Here is a 23,297-nt window from a genome sequence, read left to right as displayed (position 1 = left end):
ACGGTGGCTCAAGCCTGTAATCCCAGCACTTTGGGAGGCTGAGACGGGTGGATCACGAGGTCAGGAGATCGAGACCATCCTGGCTAACACGGTGAAACCCCGTCTCTACTAAGAAATACAAAAAACTAGCCGGGCGAGGTGGCGGGCGCCTGTAGTCCCAGCTACTCGGGAGGCTGAGGCCGGAGAATGGCGTGAACCCGGGAGGCGGAGCTTGCAGTGAGCTGAGATCCGGCCACCGCACTCCAGCCTGGGCTACAGAGCGAGACTCCGTCTCAAAAAAAAAAAAAAAAAAAGAAATATGACAAGAACACCAAAAACTGGAAAATTACTCCATGTTCATGGATTCAAAGAATCAATATTGTGAAAATCTCCATGCCACCCAAAGCAATCTACAGATTAAATGCAATCCCCATCAAAACACCAGTGACATTCTTCACAGAAATAGAAAAAATAATCCTAAAATTTACATGGAATCACAAAAGATCCAGAATAGGCAAAGTTATCCTAAGTACAAAGAACACAACTAGAGGAATCACATTACCTGACTTCATATTATACTACGGAGCTATACTAACCAAAACAGCACGGAAATGCCATAAAAACAAACACACAGACCAATGGAACAAAACAGAGAACCCAGAAACAAACCCATACACCTACAGTGAACTCATTTTTGACACAGGTGCCAAGAACATACACTGAAGGAAAGACACCTCTTCATCAAGTGATCCTGGGAAAACTGAATATTGATAGGCAAAAGAATAAACTAGACCCCTATCTCTCAACATATACAAAAAACAAATCAAAATGGATTGAAGACTGAAATCTGAAACCTCAAACTATGAAACTACTACAAGAAAACACTGGGGAAAATCTCCAGGACATTGGTCTGGGCTAATATTTCTTCAGCAATACCCAACAAGCACAGACAACAAAAGTAAAACTTGATAAATAGGATCACATCAACTTAAAAAGCTTCTGTACATGAAAGGGTACAACCAACAAAGTAAAGAGACAACCCACAGAATGTGAGAAAATATTTGCAAACTACCCATCTGACAAGGTATCAATAACCAGAATATATAAGGAGTCCAAACAACCCTACGGGAAAAAAATCTAATAATGCGATCAAAAATAGGCAAAAGATTGGAATAGATATTTTTCCAAAAAAAGATATACAAATGACAAACAGGCATATGAAAAGGTGTTCAACATCATTGATCATTAGAGAAATGCAAATCAAAACTACAATGAGATATCATCTCACCCCAGTTAAAATGGCTTATAGCCAAAAAAACAGGCAATAACAAATGCTCGCGAGGATGTGGAGAAAAGGGAACGCTTACACAGTTTAGGTGGGAATGTAAATTAATATAACCACTATGGAAAACAGGTTGGAGGTTCCTCAAAAGCTGAAAATTGAACTACCCTATGATCCAGCCATCCCACTGCTGGTATACACCAAAAAAGGAAATTAGTAGATTTGGAAGTGATCTCAGTGCCAATTAACAGATGAATGGATAAATAAAATGTAGCACATATATACAATGGAGTATATTCAGTCATACAAGAAAATGAGATTCAATCATGTGCAACAACATAGATGGGATTGGAGATCATTGGGTTAAGTGAAACAAGAAAGACAAACATCACGTGTTCTCACTTATTTGTGGGATCTAAAAATCAAAACAATTGAATTCATGGACCTAGAGAGTAGAAAGATGGTTACCAGAGGCTGGGAAGAGAACTAGGGGGCTGAGGGGCAGGTGGGGACAGTTAATGGCTATAATAAAAATAGAAAGAATGAATAAAACCTACTATTGATAGTATAATAGAGTAATATAGTCAATATTACTTAATAATATATTTTTAAATACCTTAAAGAATGTAATTGGATTGTTTGTAACTCAAAGGATAAATGCTTGAGGGGATGGATACCCCATTCTCCATGATGTGCTTATTTCACATTGCCTGCCTATATATCAAAACATCTCATGTAGCCCATAAATACATACACCCACTATGTACCCACAAAAAAAATTTTTAATGATTTTAAATTTCTAAAAAAGGAATAAAAAATAAAATAGCCACATGGTAGCATGTGCCTGTAGTCCTAGCTACTTGGGAGGCTGAGGTGGGAGGGCTTGAGCCCAGGAGGTTGAGGCTACAGTGAGCTATGTGATCATGCCAGTGCACTCCAGCCTGGGCAACACAGCAAGACCCAGTCTCAAAAAAAGAAAAAAATATCCTAAAGCTCAACAATAAAAAACCAAATAAAACAATTTAAAAATAAGCATAGGGCTTGTGTAGCCATTTCTCCAAAGAAGATATATGAATCTCTAATAAATACATAAAAAGATGCTTTGTATCATTTATAAATAGGAAATGCAATTAAGACAACAATGAAATACCACTTCATACCACTAGGATGGCTACTATAAATTAAAAAAAAAAAAAAAACAAAGTAACAAGTGTTGATGTGGATGTGAAGAAACTGGAAACTAGCCAGCAAGAACACAAAATGAGGTACGGCCATTGAGGAAAATAATACAGCAGTTGCTCAAGAAATTAAAAATATAATTACTATAAGATCAAGCAATTCCACTTCTGGATATACACCCAAAAGAATTAAAAACAGGGAGCTGAGATATTTGTATACCCACGTTAACAATCACTAAAATATTAAAGTAAACCAAGTGCCCACAGATGAATAAATATAGAAACAAAATGCGGCATATAAATACAATGGAAAATTATTCACCTTTCAAAAGGAAGAAAATCTGGCATATTCTACAACATGAATGAACCTTGAGGACATTAAGCTAAGTGAAATTAGCCAGTCACAAAAAGACAAATACTATATGAGGTGCTTTAAATAGTTAAAATCATCAAACAAACAGTAAACTGGTGGTCATAAGGGGAATGGGGTGGAGGGAGAAATGGGAATTTATTTTTTTAATGGGTTTCAGTTTTACAAGCTGGAAAGTACTGTGGAGATTGATGATGGTGATGGCTGCACATTATTAATTTATTTAACAACATTAAACTGTACAATTAAAAATGATTCAGATGGTAAAATTTATGTTAAGTGTATTTTATTACAATAAAAAACTTCAGAGTCTTAAAAATCATTTAGTACACTTGACAAAAAGCATACAAAATTATATTTAAAATAGGCATATGTTCTTCTATGTAAATTACACATCAATAAAGTCGGTTTCAACGAATGAGTAAATAGAAAACTTGAATTGTCCTATAAGTGCATGATCAGATGGCTTCACTGATGAATTCAACTGAACATTTAAAAAAGAATGAATATCAATTCCCCTAAAAACTCTTCCAGAAAGTAATGAAGGAGAGAAAGTTTTCCAACTCATTCTATAATGACAGTATTAGCCTGATACCAAAACCAGAAAAAGACAGACAGTACAAGAAAAAAAACCATGTATGAATCTCCCTCTTGTATACAAACATAAACATTCTCAAGAAAACTGAATCCAGTAACATATTAAGAGTATTATAAATCAGATCAAGGAGATTTATCCCAGGAATGCAAAGTTACTTTAATATATAAATATGAGTTTATCCAATAAATTTGATTAGTAAAATAAAGAACATAAATTACAGTATGAGAATGCAGGAAATTCAAACACACAAACATTATTTTGAAAGCCATTACCAAATTAAGAAGAGAAAGGAAATTCTCCAACATGATAAAGTACATCTGTGGAGGCCTGCCCAGCTCATAACCACCATCAGCACCCACACCCACCATCCAGGTGCCTAAAGACAAGTGTGACCTGCCTACTCCAAACAGCGCACAAGCATGTCATCCCAGAACTAAACAGTAACACTTCATTTGCTGCCACCAGTGCTTACACGTACAGTACAGGGCCTGAGACAAGCCCATGCTCATGCTGTCCAGAAGCATGAGTACTGGCCAGGCCCACTCATTGCTGCCAGTGCTCAACAGCACCAATAACTTGAAAAACAGCTGCCACCACCCACCACTATGGCTACAGCCAACACCCATGCACCCCACCTAGGGACCCAAGGAAGGACAGGTGCACCCAGTCCCCTCCAAACAGTATCCGCAGGCACTGTCCCAGGAAGAAAGAACAGGCCCACCCAATCTGCTGCCACCAGTACCTGCCCGCATAATACCGTGCCTAAAGACAGGGCTTCCCTGTCCACTGCCACTACCACAGCCCACACACACTGTCAAGAGGCCTAAGTACTAGCCCACCCCACTCACCATTGCCAATGTCCAAGTACACCATCCAGTGACCTGAGAACCCACCCATTGTTTCCTGCCACCTACCTCAGCCACAGCCGGCACCAAACATGCCGGGACCAGGGACCCGAGAACTGACCTGCCTGGACCCTAACCACCACCCTAACCCATGTTACCACCAGGAATCCCAAGAACTGGCACAAACGGCTCATCCCGACCATGACTGGTGCTCATACATGCCACCCAGGGGTCCAAGGACTAGCAAGCCTGGTGTACCTGTCCCCAGTAAAGCCTTGTCACAGTCTCCATTAGAAACCACAGATTTACTTCCTGCTGATGAGTCTGAAAATTTTTAAAATAAATATATAAATTGCAGGTTAAGACAACAAGGACCCTGCAGACACCAATATCACTGATTATGACCAAAGAAATAACAGGGAGACTACACCACCGCATCCACTCAGAATACAACCCTAACAAACATCACAGATACATCTACAGGAAAAAGTCTCTGCCAAATGAAGTTAATCCATAAAGCTGAAAGTAACAACTGTTAACACCAGATGCATGGATATCAACATAAGAATACAAGAAACATGACAAAGCAAGAAAGCATGACATCTCCAAAAAAATACAATAATTCTCCAGTAACGTAACACAGAAAAACACATGTATGAAATGCCTGAAAACAAACTCAAAATAATTATCTAAGGCAGCAATCCCCAACTTTTTGGCACCAGGCACCAGTTTCAGGGAAGACAATTTTTCCACAGACCAGGGGATGGCAGGGGAGTATGGATTGTTTCAGGACGAGACCGTTCCATGTCAGATCATCAGGCATGAGATTCTCACAAGGAACATGCAACCTAGGTCCCTTGCATGCACAATTCAAAATAGGGTTCATGCTCCTGTCAGAATCTAATGCTCCCACAAATCTGACAAGAGGTGGAGCTCAGGCAGTAATGTTCACTCACCTGCCACTCACGCCCTGGCTCTGTGGCCTGGTTCCTAACAGGCCACGGACCAGTACCAGTCCATGGCCCCAAGGGTTGGGGATCCCAATCTAAGGAAACTCAGCAAGTTACAAGAGAACACAGAAAAACAATACAAAAAAAATCAGAAAAGAAATTCAGGATATAAATGAGAAATCAACAAAGAGATAGGTATCATTAAAACAAACCAAACAAAAATCCTGGAATAGAAGAGTTCAATTAATGAAATAAAAAACACAATTAAGAACTTCAACAACAGACTAAGCAGAAGAAAAAAATGTCTTTTTGAAGACATGTCTTTTGAAATAAACCAGTCAGACAAAAACAAAAGAATTAATAAAGCCAACAAGACACATGCTACATTATAAAAAGACCAAATATTCAAATTTCAGTTGTTTCAGAGGAGGAGAGATTGGCAAAGACATAGAAAACCTATTTAACAAAATAATAGCTAAAATTTCCCAACTCTTATGAGAGATATACACATCAAGATACAGTAAGTTCAAATTTTACCAAATAGATTCAATCCAAAAAGGTAAGCTCAAATATTACCAAATAGATTCAATCCAAGACACTATACTTCTCCCAGACATTATGCTCAAACTGTCTAAAATTAAAGCCAAAGATAGAAATCTAAAAATAGTAAGAGAAGAGCATCAAGTCACATATAAAGGGAATCTCCATCAGACTAACTAAATTTCTCAACAAAAACTTTATAGGCCAGGAGAGAATGGGATGATATGTTCAAAGTGCTGAAATAAACAGCTACCAGCCAAGAACGGTATATTCAGCAAAGCTATCCTTCAGAAATGAAGAGGAAATAAAGTCTTTCTCAGGCAAACAAAAACAGATAATTTATAACCGCTTTACTGATGCTATGAAAAATGCTTGAGTCTAGAAGCAAAAAGACAGTATCTACCATCATGAAAACACACAAAAGTATAAAACTAACTGAAAGAGCAGGCACAAATGAGAAAGAGAGAGGAATCAATCATTATCACTACAGAAAACCACCAAGTCATAAAAGTAAACAATAAAGAAAGGAACAAATGATATACAAAACAATGAGAAAGCTAACAAAATGTCTTTACACTACCAATAATAACCTTAAATGTAAAGGTTTAATTTAAATGTAATGTACTGTAATGTAATTTAAATGTAAATGGTTTAAATTCTCCAATTTAAAGACGTAAACAGGCTAAGTGGATTTAAATAAACAAGACCAAACTATATTCTTCCTAGAAAAAAATTCTCTTCACCTATATAGACACACATAAACTGAAAGTGAAGGGATTAAAAAAATATATATCACACAAATGAAAACAAAACATATGCATTAGTAGCTATATATACTTATGTCAGACAAAACAGACATTCAGTCAAAAAAAACTTACAAAGAAACAAAAAGGTCATCGTATACTGATACAAGCATAAATTCAGAAAGAACATAAAGATTCTGAATACATACACCCAACATCAAAGCACACAGAAATATAAAGTACGTATTATTAGAGTTAAAAAAGAAAACAGACCTCAATACAATAATAGTTTGGAAAGTCAACATCCTCTTATATGGTTTGGGTCTGTGTCCCCACCCAAATCTCATGTCGTATTGTAACCCCCAGTGTTGGAAGAGGGGCCTTATGGGAGGTGATTGGATCATGGGGGACAATTTCCCCCTTGATGTTCTCCTAACAGTGAGTGAGTTCTAACGAAATCTGGTTATTTATAAAAGTGTAGTGCCTCCCCCTTCATTCTCTGTTTCTCCCGCTCCAGCCATGTACAATGCACTAACTTCCTCCTCACCTTCTGCCATGACTGTAAGTTTCCTGAGGCTTCCCCAGAAGCAGAAGCCTGGACAGCCAGCAAAACCATGAGCCAATTAAACCTGCTTTCTTTATAAATTATGCAGTCTCAGGTAGTTCTTTATAGCAATGTGAGAATGGACTAACACACTCTCTTTGAACACTAAACAGATCATCTAGACAGAAAATCAACAAAGAAAAATCAGGTTTAATTTGCACTATAGACCTAATAGACCTAACAGACATTTACAAAACATTTCATCCAAGAGCTGCAGAATACACATTTTTTCACCAGTGCAAGAAACATTCTCCAGGACAGATCATATGATAGGACACAAAACGAATCTCAATAACTTTTTAAAAACTGAAATCATATAAAGTATCTCCTCAGACCACATTGGAATAAAACTAAAAATCAAGTAACAAGTGGAACGCTGGAAACTGTACAAACCCCTGGAAATTACACAACGTGCTCCACAGCCATTAGGTCTGAAGAAATTAAAAGAAAAAAAATTTGTTTTACTTCCTGAAAGAAATGAAAACAGAAACACAACATACCAAATCTATGGACAAGCAAAAGCAGTGTTGAGAGAGAAATGCATAGCAATAAATGCTTGTATCAAAAGGTAGAAAGATTTCAAATAAAAAGTGGTTACAATGAACCTCAATGGACTAGAAAAGCAAGAATCAACATAACAAGAATTAGTAGGAGGAAAGAAATCGTAAAGATCAGAGTAGAAATAAACAAAATGAAGACTTAAAAAAAGATCAAACATAAAGTTGGCATTTTGAAAAAATAAAACTGATACACCACGAGCTAGACCAACCAAGAAAAAAAGAAAGACCCCAACAAGATTGAAAACAAAAAGTGAGACATAAAAATTGATACCATAGAAATACAAAGGATCATTAGACACTACTATTAATATGAACAACTATGTGCTTAAAAATTGGAAATCCAAGAGGAAATGAATGAAGAGACCAATTCCAGGCCCAATGGCTCATCCCTGTAATACCATACTCTGGGAAACCATGGAAGGAGGATTGCTTGAGACCAGGTGTTCAAGACCAACCTGGGCAACACAATGAGAGCCCATCTCTATAAATTCAAAGCATTGGCCAAGCGTGGTGGCATGCACCAGTAGTCCCAGAGACTTGGAGGCTGAGGAATGAGGATCACTTAAGCCCAGGAGGTCAAGACCACAATGAGTTATGACCATGCCACTGCACCCCACCCCAGGCAACAGAACAAGATCCTGTCTCAAAAACATAAATAAATACAAATCTAAAAATAGAAAACAATTCCATTCATAATAGCTTCAGAAATAAGAAAGTATTTAGGAATAAATTTAACAAAAAAAAGGCAAAGACACACTGAAAACTACAAAACACTATTGAAAAAAATTATAAAGGACATAAATGGAAAGACACCCCATGTTTATTAATCTGAAGACAATATTGTTAAAATGGCAATATTCCCCAATTTAGTCTACAGATTCAATACAATCTCTGTCAAAATCCTTGCTGGTTTTTTATTTAAAATGACAAGCTGATTGTAAAATTCAACTGAAAATGCAAGAAACCCAGAACGGCTCCAAAAAATATTGAAAAAAAATAAAGTTGTAAGACCCACACTTCCCAATTTCAAAACTTACTACAAAGCTGCAATAGCACATGGCACTACCAGCATACGGACAGACATATGGAACAATGGAAGCAAACTGAGAATCCAGAAATAAACACTAACACTTACTTTCAACTGATACTTCACAAAGATTCCAAGACAATTCAATGGAAAATAATGAAGAGACACCATTGTCTTTTCAACAAATGGTGCTGGGACAAATGAATATCCAAAGGCAAAAATATTAATTAGGGTGCCTATTTCATTCCATACCTAAAAATTAACTTAAAATGGATCAAAGACCTAAATCTAAGAGCTAAAACTATAAAACTCTTAGAAGAAAACACAGGAGTAAAGGATCACAACCTTGGATTAGGCAATGGTTTCTTAGATATGACACCAAAAGCACAGAGACAAAAGAAAAATAGATAAATGGGACTTCATCAAAACTTAAAATCTTTTATGTTTTGAAGGACACCATCAAGAGAGTGAGAAACTTGCCAAAAGTATCAGATAAAATATATGAAAATCATATACCTGATAAGGGACTTGTACCCAGAAAATATTTTTTAACTCTTACAACAAAAAGATAATCCAATTTTAAAATGGACAAAGGATCTGAGTAGACAATTCTCAAAAAGACATATAAATGACCAATTAGCACATGAAAAGACAATCGACATCATTTAGTTATCAGGAAATGGCAATCAAAACCACAATGAGGTACCACTTCACACTCACTAGGATGAAAGATGGAAGGAAACAAAAGAAAAGAAAAAGAAAAAAGAAAGAGGAAAGAAAGATGGAAGGAGATAACTGCTGGTGAGGATGCAGAAAAACATGAATCCCTCATACATTGCTGGTGGGAATGTAAAATTGTACAGTCATTTTGAAAAAAGTTCAGCAGTTGCTCAAAAAGTTAAACAATATTAATGCATGACACAGCAATTCTAATCCTAGTTATCTGTTTAAGATAAATGAAAACATATATGTCTTAGGACGGGCACAGTGGCTCATGCCTATAATCCCAGCACTTTGGGAGGCCAAGGTGGGCAGATCACTTGAGCTCAAGAGTTCAAGACCAGCCTAGGCAACATAGCAAAACCTCATCTCTACAAAAAACACAATTAGCCAAGCATGATGATGCATGCCTGTAGTCCCAACTACTTGGTGGGCTGAGGCAGGAGGATCGCTTGAGCCTGGGAGGTCGAGGCTGCAGTGAGCTGTTTTCCACCACTGCACCACTGGGCAAAGTGTTTTCCACCACTGTACCACTGGGCAACAAAGTGAGACTCCATCTCAAGAGAAAAAAAAGAAAAAGAAAAAAGAAAACATGCGTCTACACAAACACCTGCAAACACTTGTACAGGAATGTTTATGACAACATTACTCATAATAGCTAAGAAGTGGAAACAACATAAAAATCCAACTGGTGAATAAACACAATGTGGTGTAAAAAGAAATGAAATACTTATATATGCTACAATATTAACAAACCTCAAAAATATTATGCTCGGTGAAAGCCAGATGAAAAAGAACAAACATATTGTATGATTCTGTCTATATGAAATGTCCAAAAAATCAAATCTTATAAGGTTAGTGGTTGCTTACAGTTGTAGGTGAGAATATAAAATGGTTGCAAAAGAGCAGTTTCTTTTGGAGCACGATGGGATGTTCTAAAACCATCACCAGACTGTAGTGATGGCTCACAATTCTGTAAATACACTAAAAATTATTTAATTATTGAATTAAAATGGGTGAATTTTATGATATGTAAATTATATCACAATAAAACTTAATTTTTAAAAAAGCACTAAGAAGTATTATAATCTTTAAAGTAAGATCAAACACAGGAGATAGAGTCAGCAGTTCCAAAGTAATACAAACATTCGGAAACTTTTTCCCCCTCTCCAGGTGTATTTTTGTTGCTTTGACTTCCCTTCGCACAGCAGCAATTTATAAAATGTTTCAGATAGCCTAGAAGAATTCAATGTTATTAAAACAAAAATTTAAGTCTGTTAATACTGGACTAGGTTTCCTAGAGATGCATTAATAACATTCCTCTCCATTATAGTAAGAAGGCCTAAATTTCCTCAACTATGAGATAAGGCCAATGCTACTTACATCTCACAGACTTATAAAAATTAAATAAGACAGTTCAGGCTTAGCCTAATGCCTAACATATAATAAGTACTCAGTAGATATTAGCTGCCATAATTATAATAGAGGGTTTTCAGTTCCAATCTGATATTGCTCGTGTACTCTCATGACCGATACGCCAAATAATTAGTGGAGTAGGAAGAACAGCACAATTTGATTTAAAAAAAATTACACTACAAGAGAACTAAATCTGTAGGTACAAATTCTGTAAGCTCATTGATAGTGAAAATGAGATCAAGAGAGGAAAAAAGAATCCCATTAAAACAGAAAAACCAAACTGTTTCTCTTCTAAAAATAATATGCCCAAGAGAATTTTACAAAATCCTTGTGCTGTGAAGCAAATACATCATAATTTCCCACTCCTGTTGTTTTGAACGAAGTCACTTCCTAACTCTGCCTACTAACTTAACTGTCATAACCCAGTTTCATCTAAACAACTCATCATGTTCCATCTCACCTTAGTTTCCAGATATTCTAGATATCCTAACCATCCCATTTTACCTACCTTTTAGAAGCAGAACATTCAGAAAAAGGTTAAGAATCAAAAGCTCCAGAACTTTCAGTAGAGAAAAACTGAAGTATAGACAAGATGCCCCCTCCTAGCTTAAGACAACTAGGATTTGGAAATGTCCTTTCTACCACACATCAGAGATACATCTTTAAATTCTACTTTTTAATATTCATATACATCCCCCAGAAATAATTTATGAACATTTTAACATTGTGAACTTGAACTAATTATATATTAATATAATTAGTTATATATATAAAAGACACATATATGCGTCTTCAGTATAAAATTTTGAAATAACACAAAGCCCTCTAGATTTTAAAAGTTTGTCAAAAATCACATTCTATTATTCAAAAATTGGCTGAGTAAACTATACAACTAATTACACTAATGACTGTTGGCTACATCACTTTTATCAATTTAAAAATGTATCATTTTCCTTTGTCAGGATCATGTCAACCACACAGTTCTTTTTATTTATTAAAAAGATGGTGATTTGGTTCATTATTGTATTTTTAATTCAATGTCTACTGCTACTGAATTTTAAAAACTTTTAATCCTCTAACAATATCATTAAGTGTATATTAAATAGATGTTATAATGTTAATGCTGTGACCATGCCTAAAAATCACTAACTCTGGAAGAGAAGTCAGATGTCATAAATTCTATAAGGAAGGCCAAACAATTATCTTTTTATGCTAGGCTGACAATCTAGCAGAAAATACACTGAAAAAAAAATTAGTGATAATGCCAGAAAACTAAAAGGCAAAATTAAAGCAATATGTTACAAAGTTATTGATTGATATCCCAAAGAACCTGTGCCCACCACTTTACAAGCATTCTTATGGAAAAGTGAGATTTAAATAAGTATTTTTTAATTTTTACTTTTATTAGTTTTTTGTAGAGATGGTGTTCCGCCATGGTGCCCAAGCTGTACTTGAACTCCTGCACTCAAGTGATCCACCTGCCTCGGTCTCCCAAAGTGCTGGGACTACAGGGGTGAGCCACCGTGCCCGGCCTGAATGATACAAGTTTTTTGTTTTTTGTTTTTTACTAGGCAAAGAACCTTATTCACCTTTGTTTCAAAGTTTATTCCCAGGCTTCTTCGGCTTAATTAGCTGCAAAGAATGAATTGTGTATAAGCAAAAACTGAAAAGAGCTGCAGTGTCCAAGGGGCTTGGGCTTAAATTAGAGATCTAGATTTTATCATATCCATAAACAAAAATTTCTTTAAAAGCGGTCATAATATAAAATAGCAGCTCCCAGTAACTTCAAGTTTTATCTTCAGAAGTTGATTCAATTCAGTTTGCCTCATTCTTGGAAGCCTCATCAAAATTCTCCACAAGATCTGGAACTTCATCATCATTATCCTCTCCAGTAGCAAGTGGTGCTTTTCCATCCACGGACTGTTTGGGCAGAGCTTCAGCCAGTCTCCTTAAACTAGTCAGACTGTCTGCACCAAGCTGGTTTAAGATGCTGTGTAGCATTTCTGTCAGCTGCTTTGTCTCAGCATGGCCTGTAACGGTGAAAGTGTTTGCTGCCAGAGATGCCTGAACTTTAGGGTTGTTAAAGTGGATCACCATTCCTTGGTTTGTAAACACATTCACCTCTTCAATACCAGAGATACTGTTTACCCCTAACTTCTTTAAGGACAGCTCAAGTTTTTTATCATCTGCTGTGGCTGTTCCATGAACCACCTTCTTCTTTCTACAAGCAGTTCCTTTCCCCGCAATGTGCATTTGTGCCTGCAGTTTGGCAAGTTTTTCCTGATTCATGATTGTTTCTTTCATCCTGTCAGAGCAGGTAAGGGGACATGCAGGGAACTAGGGTTGGTGCTCACAAGGTCTCAGGTGGGCCAGCTGAGATTAGGAACACACATGCAGGGATGCAAGACGGCAGCTAAAGGGGAATTAGATATGTTTTGAAGCATGCAAAGTCTTCAGGATATGTCTCCCATAAGATAAAACAACTTCGTATGTGCAAACCTTTCAGAAAATGTGGCTTGGCTTTATTAATTAAAAATTATCATTCCTTTACTCCTAGCATTCCATCTCTCAAACGAAGTATAATTTTTTTATGTAAATCTTTTTGGGAAACCAAGTCTGAATACTGAATGTGTGCTTGTTCTAAGGATGAAAGCATCATCATTGCATCAACAGACCTGCCTTATTCACCTTGACAAGTTATCCATGGTATGGTATGTCAAGAGGCTCATAAACTGCTATGGAGTTGCCAATATATGTTTATATTTCCTACACACAATTTACTTGAAAAGGGAGAATTAGACTAAGTAGTTTATAGAAGTACTTTGACATAAATTCAAGGACCCCACTGAGTCTTCTAAATTTGTGTGACTTTCCAATAATCATAATTTGCTATTCTCATTTTTTCATTCACTATGTTAAAAAGAAAATTCAATACTGTTTCTAAAATAACAACTTTCTAATCACTGATTTATGTCCAATTCTGAAATACTGTAAATTATTTCCAGTAACAACTGTAATTTGAATCCTCCAGATATTTAATTCCCCTATACAAATAATTTGTTAGCACTGTGACTATAGGACAATAGTTGCTAAACGGAGTATTTTTGGCTGGCCCAAGTACAGAGGTATTTACAACCAGTTGATTACAAGTTGCAGATGTCTTTGTTTCTGCTCCATTCCCACTGCTTCATTTGACTAGCCTTTAAAAAACAAAAAAGAAGAAGAAATCGAGCACCCTTTCTCACTGCTGATCGCAAATAATGAGTCAATCATCATATGTATAACTCTTGCATTATCAGCAAAAGCTTATCAAGATGTTCCAAATGCACAAAAACAAGGGAGTTAAGATACTAACAATCGCAGAAAGTTAAGAGACTGAAAGAATCTTAGAGGCTACTGAATTGAACCTTCTATTTTAAACATTGTGGTCATAATTGAGATACAACAAGCTAAAATAAATCATTTATGGTCACATTTTATAGGATAAGCCCATACTATGTCACATACACACACACATATCTTACCTTTCTGGTGAAGACTTGGAAGCGACAGGACACCCTCGGATATGCTTTTTATTTTTATGGTCTAGAGAGATTACTGTATTCCTCAGGCTTCTTTTCCACTAGGAAAAAAATGAAATTTTAATAATAAACATATCAATATTCAAGAGGCATTTAAAATGTTCTTTTTTATTTGGAAATTTGTTATAAACAATCAAATACATAGTAGTTCAGAGAAAAATAATAAGTGCAATCTATGGAATATCTGGCTCTCTTGCTAATGCAGAAATGTAAGTCCATCAAAAAATACTAGGAAGACATTTTAAAATACCAAGGTAATTTTAATCAAAAAAATCAATACTTTGAGATTCCAAAGCTTAAACAGCTATTAAAATCTGGAATGTATTTAAAGGAAGTAATGAAAATTATTACATAGAAGGTTAATGGACGGGCGTGGTGGCTCACGCCTGTAATCCCAGCACTTTGGGAGGCCTAGGTGGGTGGATCACCTGAGGTCGGGAGTTCAAGACCAGCCTGACCAACACGGAGAAACCCCGTCTCTACTAAAAATACAAAAATTAGCCAGGCATGGTGGCGCATGCCTGTAATCCCAGCTACTCGAGAGGCTGAGGCAGGAGAATCGCTTGAACCCGGGAGGCGGAGGATGCGGTGAGCTGAGATAGCGCCATTGTACTCCAGCCTGGGCAAAAAGAGCGCAACTCTGTCTCAAAAAAAAAAAGAAGGTTAAATAGGGCCTATGATTCTAAAGTAACTGCATTTATAACAATTGAAAGATATTAAAGTTAGTTACCTATGAACTGCCACATGGAAAATTTTAGGAAAGAGCTAAATAAATAAATAAATAAACCCAAATAAATGAAAAAGACATCCCCTAATCGAGGACTGAAAGACTTTACTAACTATATCAACTATTTTGGTTAGCAGTTGGGCATTACTCCCCAAAGTGACCTCCAGGTTCCATTCACTCCCTACCAAAATTCCAACAGCCTGTTTTGCAGAAATGGACGAACTGATCTGACGATTAATTGCGAGAGGCTCAGAAGAACCAAAATAATCTTGAAGAAGAAGAAAAAATTAGAGGACTCACATTTCAGTTTCAAAATTTACTATGACGCTATAGTAATCAAAACAATCTTGGCAAAGGGTAAACATACAGATTTATTGGACAGAATTGAAAGTCTAGAAATAAACCCATATAACTAGGACCAACAATTGATTTTCAACAAGGATGCCAAAAGCTTTCATGGGAGAAAAATAAACTTTCAACAAATAATTCTAGAACAACTAAACCGCCACACGCAAAAGTATGAACTTGGACCCTTGCCTCACACCATATTCAAAAATAGATTCAAATGGAGAGAAGACCTAAATATTATACAAGAGCTAAAATTATGAAGCTCTTAGAAAAAAACACAGCAATACATTTTCATGACTTCTATTTGGCAATGATTTCACAGATATGACCAAAAAACCACAAGTGACAACAGAAAAATGATAAATTGGACATCAGCAAAATTTCAAACTTTTATTCATCAAAGAACACTACTGGAATAGTGAAAAGGCAACCAACCCACCAAATGGGAGGAAATACAGTATCCAGGCCAACCACAATGGCTCACACCTGTAATTCCAGCACTCTGGAAGGCCAAGGCAGGAAGATTGCTTGAGGCCAAGAGTTTCAGGCCAGCCTGGGCAACACAGCAAGACCCCATCTCTTAAAAGAAAAAAGGTAGTGTTCAAATTTAAAAAAAAAAAAAAAACTCTTACAATTCAGTAAGATAAAGACAAAAATATTTTAATGGGCAAAGAATGTGAATAGATATTTCTCCAAAAAAAACTACACAAATGACAAAAAGCACATTAGAAGACACTCAATGTCATTAGTCATTAGGAAATGCAAATCCAAACCAAAGTGAAAGATCTCCACAATGAAAACCATAAAACATTGATGAAAGAAACTAGAGAACGCCAAAACAATGGAAAGATATTCCACTGTCATGGTTTGAATCAATATTGTTTATCTCCTTCGAGAACAAAAAAGGAAAAATGAAAAAAGAATCAATGCTGTCGAAATGTCATTGTTAAAATGTCCACACTAAACGAAGAAATTTATAGATTCACCAAAATCCCTATAAAAAATATAAGTAACATTCTTCCCAGAAGAAGGAAAAATACCCCTAAAGTTTATATCAAAACACACCAAAAAAATGCAAGTCAAAACCACAATGACATATCATTTTGTACCCACTAGGATGAGGAATGAAAGGAAGAGAGAAGGAAAAGGAAGTAAAAGAGCAAGAAAGAGAGAAAAAAAATAAGTGTTGGTGAGTATATAAAGAACCTGGAACCTTCATACATTGCTAGTGGGAATGTAAATGGTACAGCTACTGTAAGAAAAAAAAAAAAAAAAACAGTATTGCAGTTCCTCAATAACTTAAACATAAAATTACCACATGACACAGAAATTCCCATCCTAGGTATAAAACAAAAGAATGGAAAACAGGTTTTCGAACAGATACTTGTATGTTCATAGAAGCATTATTCAATAATAGCAAAAAAGGTGGAAACAATACAAACAGATGAACAGATAAACAAATGTGATATATCCATATAATGGAATATTATTAGACCATAAAAAGAACTAAAGTACTACCACATACTATGACATGGATGAACTTTGAAAGCATTTGTGCTAAGTGAAAGAAGCCATAGACACAAAAGATCATATACTGCGTGATTCTGTTTTTGTGAAATATCTAGAACAGGAAAATCCAGGCAACAGAAAACAAAGCAGTAATTTCCAGGGGCTGGGAAGCTGGGGGAATAAAGAGATAAAATAAGAAGTGGATGCTTAATGGTTAAAGAGTTTCCATTTGGAGTGATGAAAAAGTTCTGAAACTAGACAGAGAAAGTGGTTGCACAACACTGTGAGTGAACTAAATGCCACTAAATTGAATGCAATTAATAGCTAATATGGTAAATTTTGTTACATGTGTTTTGTCACAACAATAACAAAAAAGTGAAAGGAAAGGAAAGGAAGGGAAGGGGAGGGGAGGGGAGGGGAGGGGAGGGAAGGGAAGGAAAGGGAAGGGAAGGGGAGGGGATAGGGAAGGGAAGGGAAAGAAAGGAAAGGAAAGGACTAAGAATAAAGAGACTGGGTGCAGTGGCTCACATCTATAATCCCAGCACTTTGGGAGGCCAAGGTGGATGGATCGCTAGAGGCCAGGAGTTCGAGACCAGCCTGGGCAACACGATGAAATCCCATCTCTACTAAAAATACAAAAATTCGCTCAGCATGGTGGTGCACACCTGTAGTCCCAGCTACTAGGGAGGCTGAGGCACGAGAATCGCTGGAACCCAGGAGGCAGAGGTTGCAGTGAGCCAAGATCATGCCACTGCACTTCAGTCTGGGCAAAAGAATGAGACTCTATCTAAAAAAAAGAAGAAACCACTAAGAATAAAGGAAAAAACTGATAAACTAGATTCATCAAAATCAAATATTTCTGCTCATCAACAAACATACAATTAAGAAATAAAACAGCTACAGATTGAAAGTATTTGCAATACACATCCTGACAACAGACTCATATCCTTATTATATAAAAAATTCCTGTACATCAATAACAAAGACTAAACACTCAGACTGAGCCAGGTACAGTGGCTTATGCCTGTAATCCCAACACTTTGGGAGACTGAGGCAGGAAGATTACTTGAGGTCAGAAGTTTGAGACCAGTCTGATAAATATAGTGAGACCGTATCTCTACAAAAAAGGTGGTGGCACGTGTCTGTAGTCCCAGCTACTCAGGAGGCTGAGGCAGGAGAATCACTTGAGCCTAGGAGTTTGAGGCTGCAGTGAGCTATAATTGTACCACTGCACTCAGGCCTAGGTGACACAGGAAAATCCTGTGTGTGTGTGTGTGTGTGTGTGTGTGTGTGTGTGTGTGTGTGTGTATAAAAACTCAGATTTTAAAAATGAGCAAGAATTCTACTTGAAATAAAATGGAATAAGAATAATCTTCTCTGCTTCTCCCACTGAGCGCAACTAAGAATTCTAGACAGACTTCATGGCAAAGCTATCTTAGGACCCTGAAGAGTATGTGCTAAGAATGATATTGGTGAACTCAAAGTAATACCAAACCTGCAATCTAACCAAGACCCAGAGACTTACAACTTAATATTCAAAATGCCCAGGATATAATCCAAAAACTGCTTGGCATATAAAGAACCTAGGAAATCTCAACAACTCACAAAAGATGAGAATCAAGAGCAGCCAAGTAGAAGAAGACAGAGATGTTGAAATTATCAGAAAAAAATTTCATTTTATTTATTTATTCATTCATTTATTTATTTATTTGAGATGGAGTGCAGTGGCATGATCTCAGCTCACTGCAACCTCCGCCTCCCAGGTTCAAGCAATTCTTCTGCCTCAGCCTCCCAAGTAGTTGGGATTACAGGCACCAACTACCATGCCTGGCTAATTTTTTGTATTTTTCGTAGAGACTGAGTCTCACCATCTTGGCCAGGCTGGTCTCCAACTCATGACCTCAGGTGATCCAGCCACCTCAGCCTCCAAAAGTGCTGGAATTACCGGTGTGAGCCACCAGACACAGCCAGAAAAAAAAGCTTTAAAGTGGCTATTATACTGTTCTCTGAGAGGATGAACTCTCTTCAAAGAGGTAAAAAGACAGAAAATCTCAACAGAGAAACAAAAGTAAAAAAGGAACAAATGGCACTTTGAGAACTACAAAGTAACATGACCAAATTTTAAAAAGCACTGAATGGCCTAAAGCAGGAGTCCCCAACCCCAGGCCATGGACCGGTATTGGTCCATGGCCTGTTAGGAACCAAGCCGCACAGCAGGAGGTGAGTGGCAAGTGTGCAAGTGAAATTTCATCTGTAGTTACAGCCGCTCCCCATCACTCACATTACCACCTGAGCTCCACCACCTGTCAGGTCAGTGGCAGCATTAGATTCTCAAAGCACAAACCCTATTGTGAACTGTGCATATGAGTGATATTGGTTGCATGCTCCTTATGAGAATCTAATGACTGATGATCTGTTACTGTCTCCCATCACCTCCAGATGGGATCATCTAGTTGCAGGAAATCACGCTCAGGTCTCCCATTGATTCTACATTATGGCAAGTTGTATACTTATTTAATTATGTATTACAATGTATTAATAACAGAAATAAAGTGCACAATAAATGTAATGTGCTTGAATCATTCCAAAATCATCCCACCTGCCCCACTACATGGGTCCATAGAAAAATTGTCTTCCGTGAAACCTGATGCCAAAAAGGTTGGGGACCGCTGGCCTAAAGAGAAGAAAGGATACTAAAAAGAGGTCAGTGGATCTGGAAATAGATAGACCAATAGAAATTATTCAATCTGAAGAACAGAAAGGAAACAGATGCTTATGTAAATTTAATGTTATGCTTTTTAAAAAAAAGAATGAAAATACATTGTAACAAAAAATTTAAAGTGGCCCACCCACCACCACTGGCACCCCCACGTGTCATCCGGAGAAACAAAAATCAATCCACACTCCTCAACATCACCAATGCATATCATCAGGGTTCCTAGGGAACTATCTACCCACCTACTGCTACCAAGACCCACACACACCATTGGGGGTGGGGGAGCATGAAGAGAGATCCACTCTGCCCACCATCAGCACCTGTACACATCATCCTCCAGAGGCGTAGGGATCGATCCACTCCCCAACTGGCTCAGAAACATGCCTTCCAAAAACCTGACGACAAGCTATCCCCACCTATAGCTGCCACTGCCACTGCCTACACAAATCATCTAGAGGTCTGGGGATTGGCTCAACGCACCAGCCACACTGGCACCCACACACACCACTGAGGCAACTAATGACAAGTCCACCCAGCCCACCACCATTATTACTGGTGCTTAAGGAGCAGCCCACCTGGAGTCCCCACACTCAGCAAAGCCTCACCATGGCTGCCATTAACAAAAGCAGTCTGCATCACTTAGGAACTCCGACACTGCTGACAAGAGTTACAATCCAAAAAATCATAAAAGATTACATGACTGTGTCTATGTAAAATCAGACAAACCCCTTCACAGAACCAGCACTATAAATATATCTACAGGAAAAAGTTTTTCCTACCAATGTTAATGAATAAATTGGAAGAAAACAACTGTTACAATAAACACAGACACCAACAAAAAGACACAAGAAACATGAAAAAGCAAGGAAACAAGAAACCTCCAAAGAAACAAAATAATTTTCCAGTAAGAGACCCATAAGAAAAGGAAATGTACGGAACACTGGAAAAAAATCAAAATTAGGATACAACAGAAACTAGTGAGATTTTTTTTTAAAAAAAGATAAATAATCCAAAAAATTAGGAAAACAATTTATGATCTCGAGAAATTCAACAAAGATTGATATCATTTAAAAAGTCCTACAACTGAAGATTTCAATGAAATGTAAAATACAGTTGAGAGCCTCAGTAATAAACAAAATTAAGCAGAAGAACTTCTGAACTTGAAAACAGGTTTTTTAAAAAATAACCCCTTCAGACACAAAGGTGAAAAACAACTTTAAAAAATGAAGAAAGCCTACATAACATATGGGATGCCATAAAGCAACCAAATGTTCAAATTATAGGAGTTTCAGAAGAAAGAGAAATGGAAGAAAACATTTGAAAAAAATTATAGCTGAAAACTTCCCAAGTCTTGCAAAAGATAAAAACATGAAGATACAGGAGTACAAAATTCCTCAAATACATTCAATCCATAAAAGGCTTCTACAAGGTGTATCACAGTCAAACTGAAACGTCAAAGACAGAATTCTAAAAATAGTAAGAAAAATATCAAATCACATGTAAGAAAATCCCCATAAGATTAAAAACAAATTTCTCAGCAGAAACCTTACAGGCATATGATGATATATTGCAAGTGCTGAAAATAAAATGTCAGTCAATAATACTAGATTCAGCAAACTTATCATTCAAAAATAAAGGGCAAATAACATCTTTCCCAGACAAGCAAAAATTAAGGGAATTCATCACACTACACTACAAAAATGCTTAATGCAGTCTTAAAACTCTCAAAGAAACACACAAAAGTACAAAATTCAATAGTACAGCAGAAACACAAATAAGACAGAGGAATGGAGTCACATGCTGTCAATACAAAAAGCCACCAAACTGGGCGTTCCAAGATGGTGAAATAGGAACAGCTCCAGTCTGCAGCTCCCAGCGTGATCAACGCAGAAGACACAAAAGACGGGTGATTTCTGCATTTCCAACTGAGGTACCTAGTTCATCTCATTGGGACTGGTTGGACAGTGGGCTGCAGCCCACAGAGGGCAAGGTGAAGCAGGAAGGGGCATCGCCTCACCCTGCAAACGCAAGAGGTCAGGGGATTTCCCTTTCCTAGCCAAGGGAAGCCATGACAGGCTACCTGGAAAAACGGGACACTCCTGCCCAAATACTGCACTTTTCCCAAGGTCTTAGCAACCAGCAGACAAGGTGATTCTCTCCCATGCCTGCTTCGGCACGTCCCACACCCATGAAGCCTTGCTCACTGCTAGCACAGCAGTCTGAGATCGAACTGTGAGATGGCAGCCTGGCTAGGGGAGGGGCGTCTGCCATTGCTGAGGCTTGAGTAGGTAAACAAAGTGACTGGGAAGCTCAAAGTGGGCAGAGCCCATTGAAGCTCAATAAGGCCTACTGCCTCTAGACTCCACCTCTCTAGGCAGGGCATGGCTAAACAAAAGGCAGCAGACAACTTCTGCAGACTTAAACGTCCCTGTCTGACAGCTCTGAAGAGAGCAGTGGTTCTCCCAGCACAGCGTTTGAGCTCTGAGAACAGACAGCCTGCCTCCTCAAGCGGGTCAATGACTCCAGTGTAGCCTAACTGGGAGACACCTCCCAGGAGGGGCCAACAGACACCTCATATAGGCGGCTGCCCCTCTGGGACAAAGCTGCCAGAGGAAGGATCAGGCAGCAATATTTGCTGTTCTGCACTATTTGCTGCTCTGCAGCCTCCGTTGGTGATACCGAGGCAAATAGGGTCAGGAGTGGACCTCCAGCAAACTCCAACAGACCTGCAGCTGAGAGACCTGACTGTTAGAAGGAAAACTAACAAAGAGAAAGGAATAGCATCAACATCAACAAAAAGGTCATCTACCCCCAAACCTCATCTGTAGATCACCAACATCAAAGACTAAAGGTAGATAAAACCACAAAGATGGGGAGAAACCAGAGCAGAAAAGATGAAAATTCTAAAAATCAGAGGACCTCGTCTCCTCCAAAGGATCGCAGTTCCTCGCCAGCAACAGAACAAAGCTGGATGGAGATGACTTTGACAAGTTGACAGAAGTAGGCTTCAAAAGGTCAGTAATAACAAACTTCTCCAAGCTAAAGAAGGATGTTCGAAGCTAAAAATCTTGAAAAAAGATTAGACAAATGGCTAACTAAACAGTGTAGCGAAGACTTTAAATGACCTCATGGAGCTGAAAACCATGGCACAAGAACTTCGTGACGCATGCACAAGCTTCAATAGACAATTCAATCATGTGGAAGAAAGGGTATCAGTGATTGAATATCAAATTAATGAAATAAAGCGAGAAGACAAGGTTAGAGAAAAAAGAGTAAAAAGAAATGAACAAAGCCTCCAAGAAATATAGGGCTATGTGAAAAGACCAAATCGACATTTGATTGCTATACCTGAAAGTGATGGAGAGAATGGAACCAAGTTGAAAAACACTCTTCAGGATATTATCCAGGAGAACATCCCCAACCTAGCAAGGCAGGCCAACATTCAAATTCAGGAAATACAGAGAACACCACAAAGATACTCCTCGAGAAGAGCAACTGCAAGACACATAATTGTCAGATTCACCAAGGTTGAAATGAATCGAAAGTGTTCAGGGCAGCCAGAGAGAAGGGTCGAGTTACTCACAAAGGGAAGCCCATCAGACTA

At 37.7% G+C, this 23,297-nt stretch overlaps 2 protein-coding genes across 7 annotated transcripts in view; both read right to left on the bottom strand.

Annotated features, from left to right (window-relative positions):
• Positions 1-23,297, bottom strand: part of SENP7 (SUMO specific peptidase 7) — a 194,645-nt gene that overhangs the window by 120,692 nt on the left and 50,656 nt on the right. For all 6 annotated transcript variants that reach the window (XM_050778958.1, XM_050778957.1, XM_050778959.1 and 3 more), the window contains one exon: positions 14,337-14,434. In XM_050778958.1, coding sequence (XP_050634915.1) covers positions 14,337-14,434 — 98 coding nt within the window. The remainder of the gene's footprint in view (positions 1-14,336; positions 14,435-23,297) is intronic.
• On the bottom strand, positions 286-14,329 carry LOC126947867 (transcription factor BTF3-like). The gene has a single exon (XM_050778963.1). It carries the CDS (start codon positions 13,114-13,116, stop codon positions 12,628-12,630), a length of 489 nt encoding a protein of 162 aa, XP_050634920.1. The 5' UTR covers positions 13,117-14,329; the 3' UTR covers positions 286-12,627.

Source organism: Macaca thibetana, chromosome 2 (assembly GCF_024542745.1).
Source record: "Macaca thibetana thibetana isolate TM-01 chromosome 2, ASM2454274v1, whole genome shotgun sequence".
Lineage (NCBI taxonomy): Eukaryota > Metazoa > Chordata > Mammalia > Primates > Cercopithecidae > Macaca > Macaca thibetana.
The sequence above is the reverse complement of the archived record's forward strand: the minus strand, read 5'-3'. Positions and strand labels throughout refer to the sequence as shown.

What these genes read in the sequence shown, in the direction of transcription:
- LOC126947867 (XM_050778963.1), bottom strand. Translation starts at nt 13,116, where the DNA reads ATGAAAGAAACAATCATGAATCAGGAAAAACTTGCCAAACTGCAGGCA.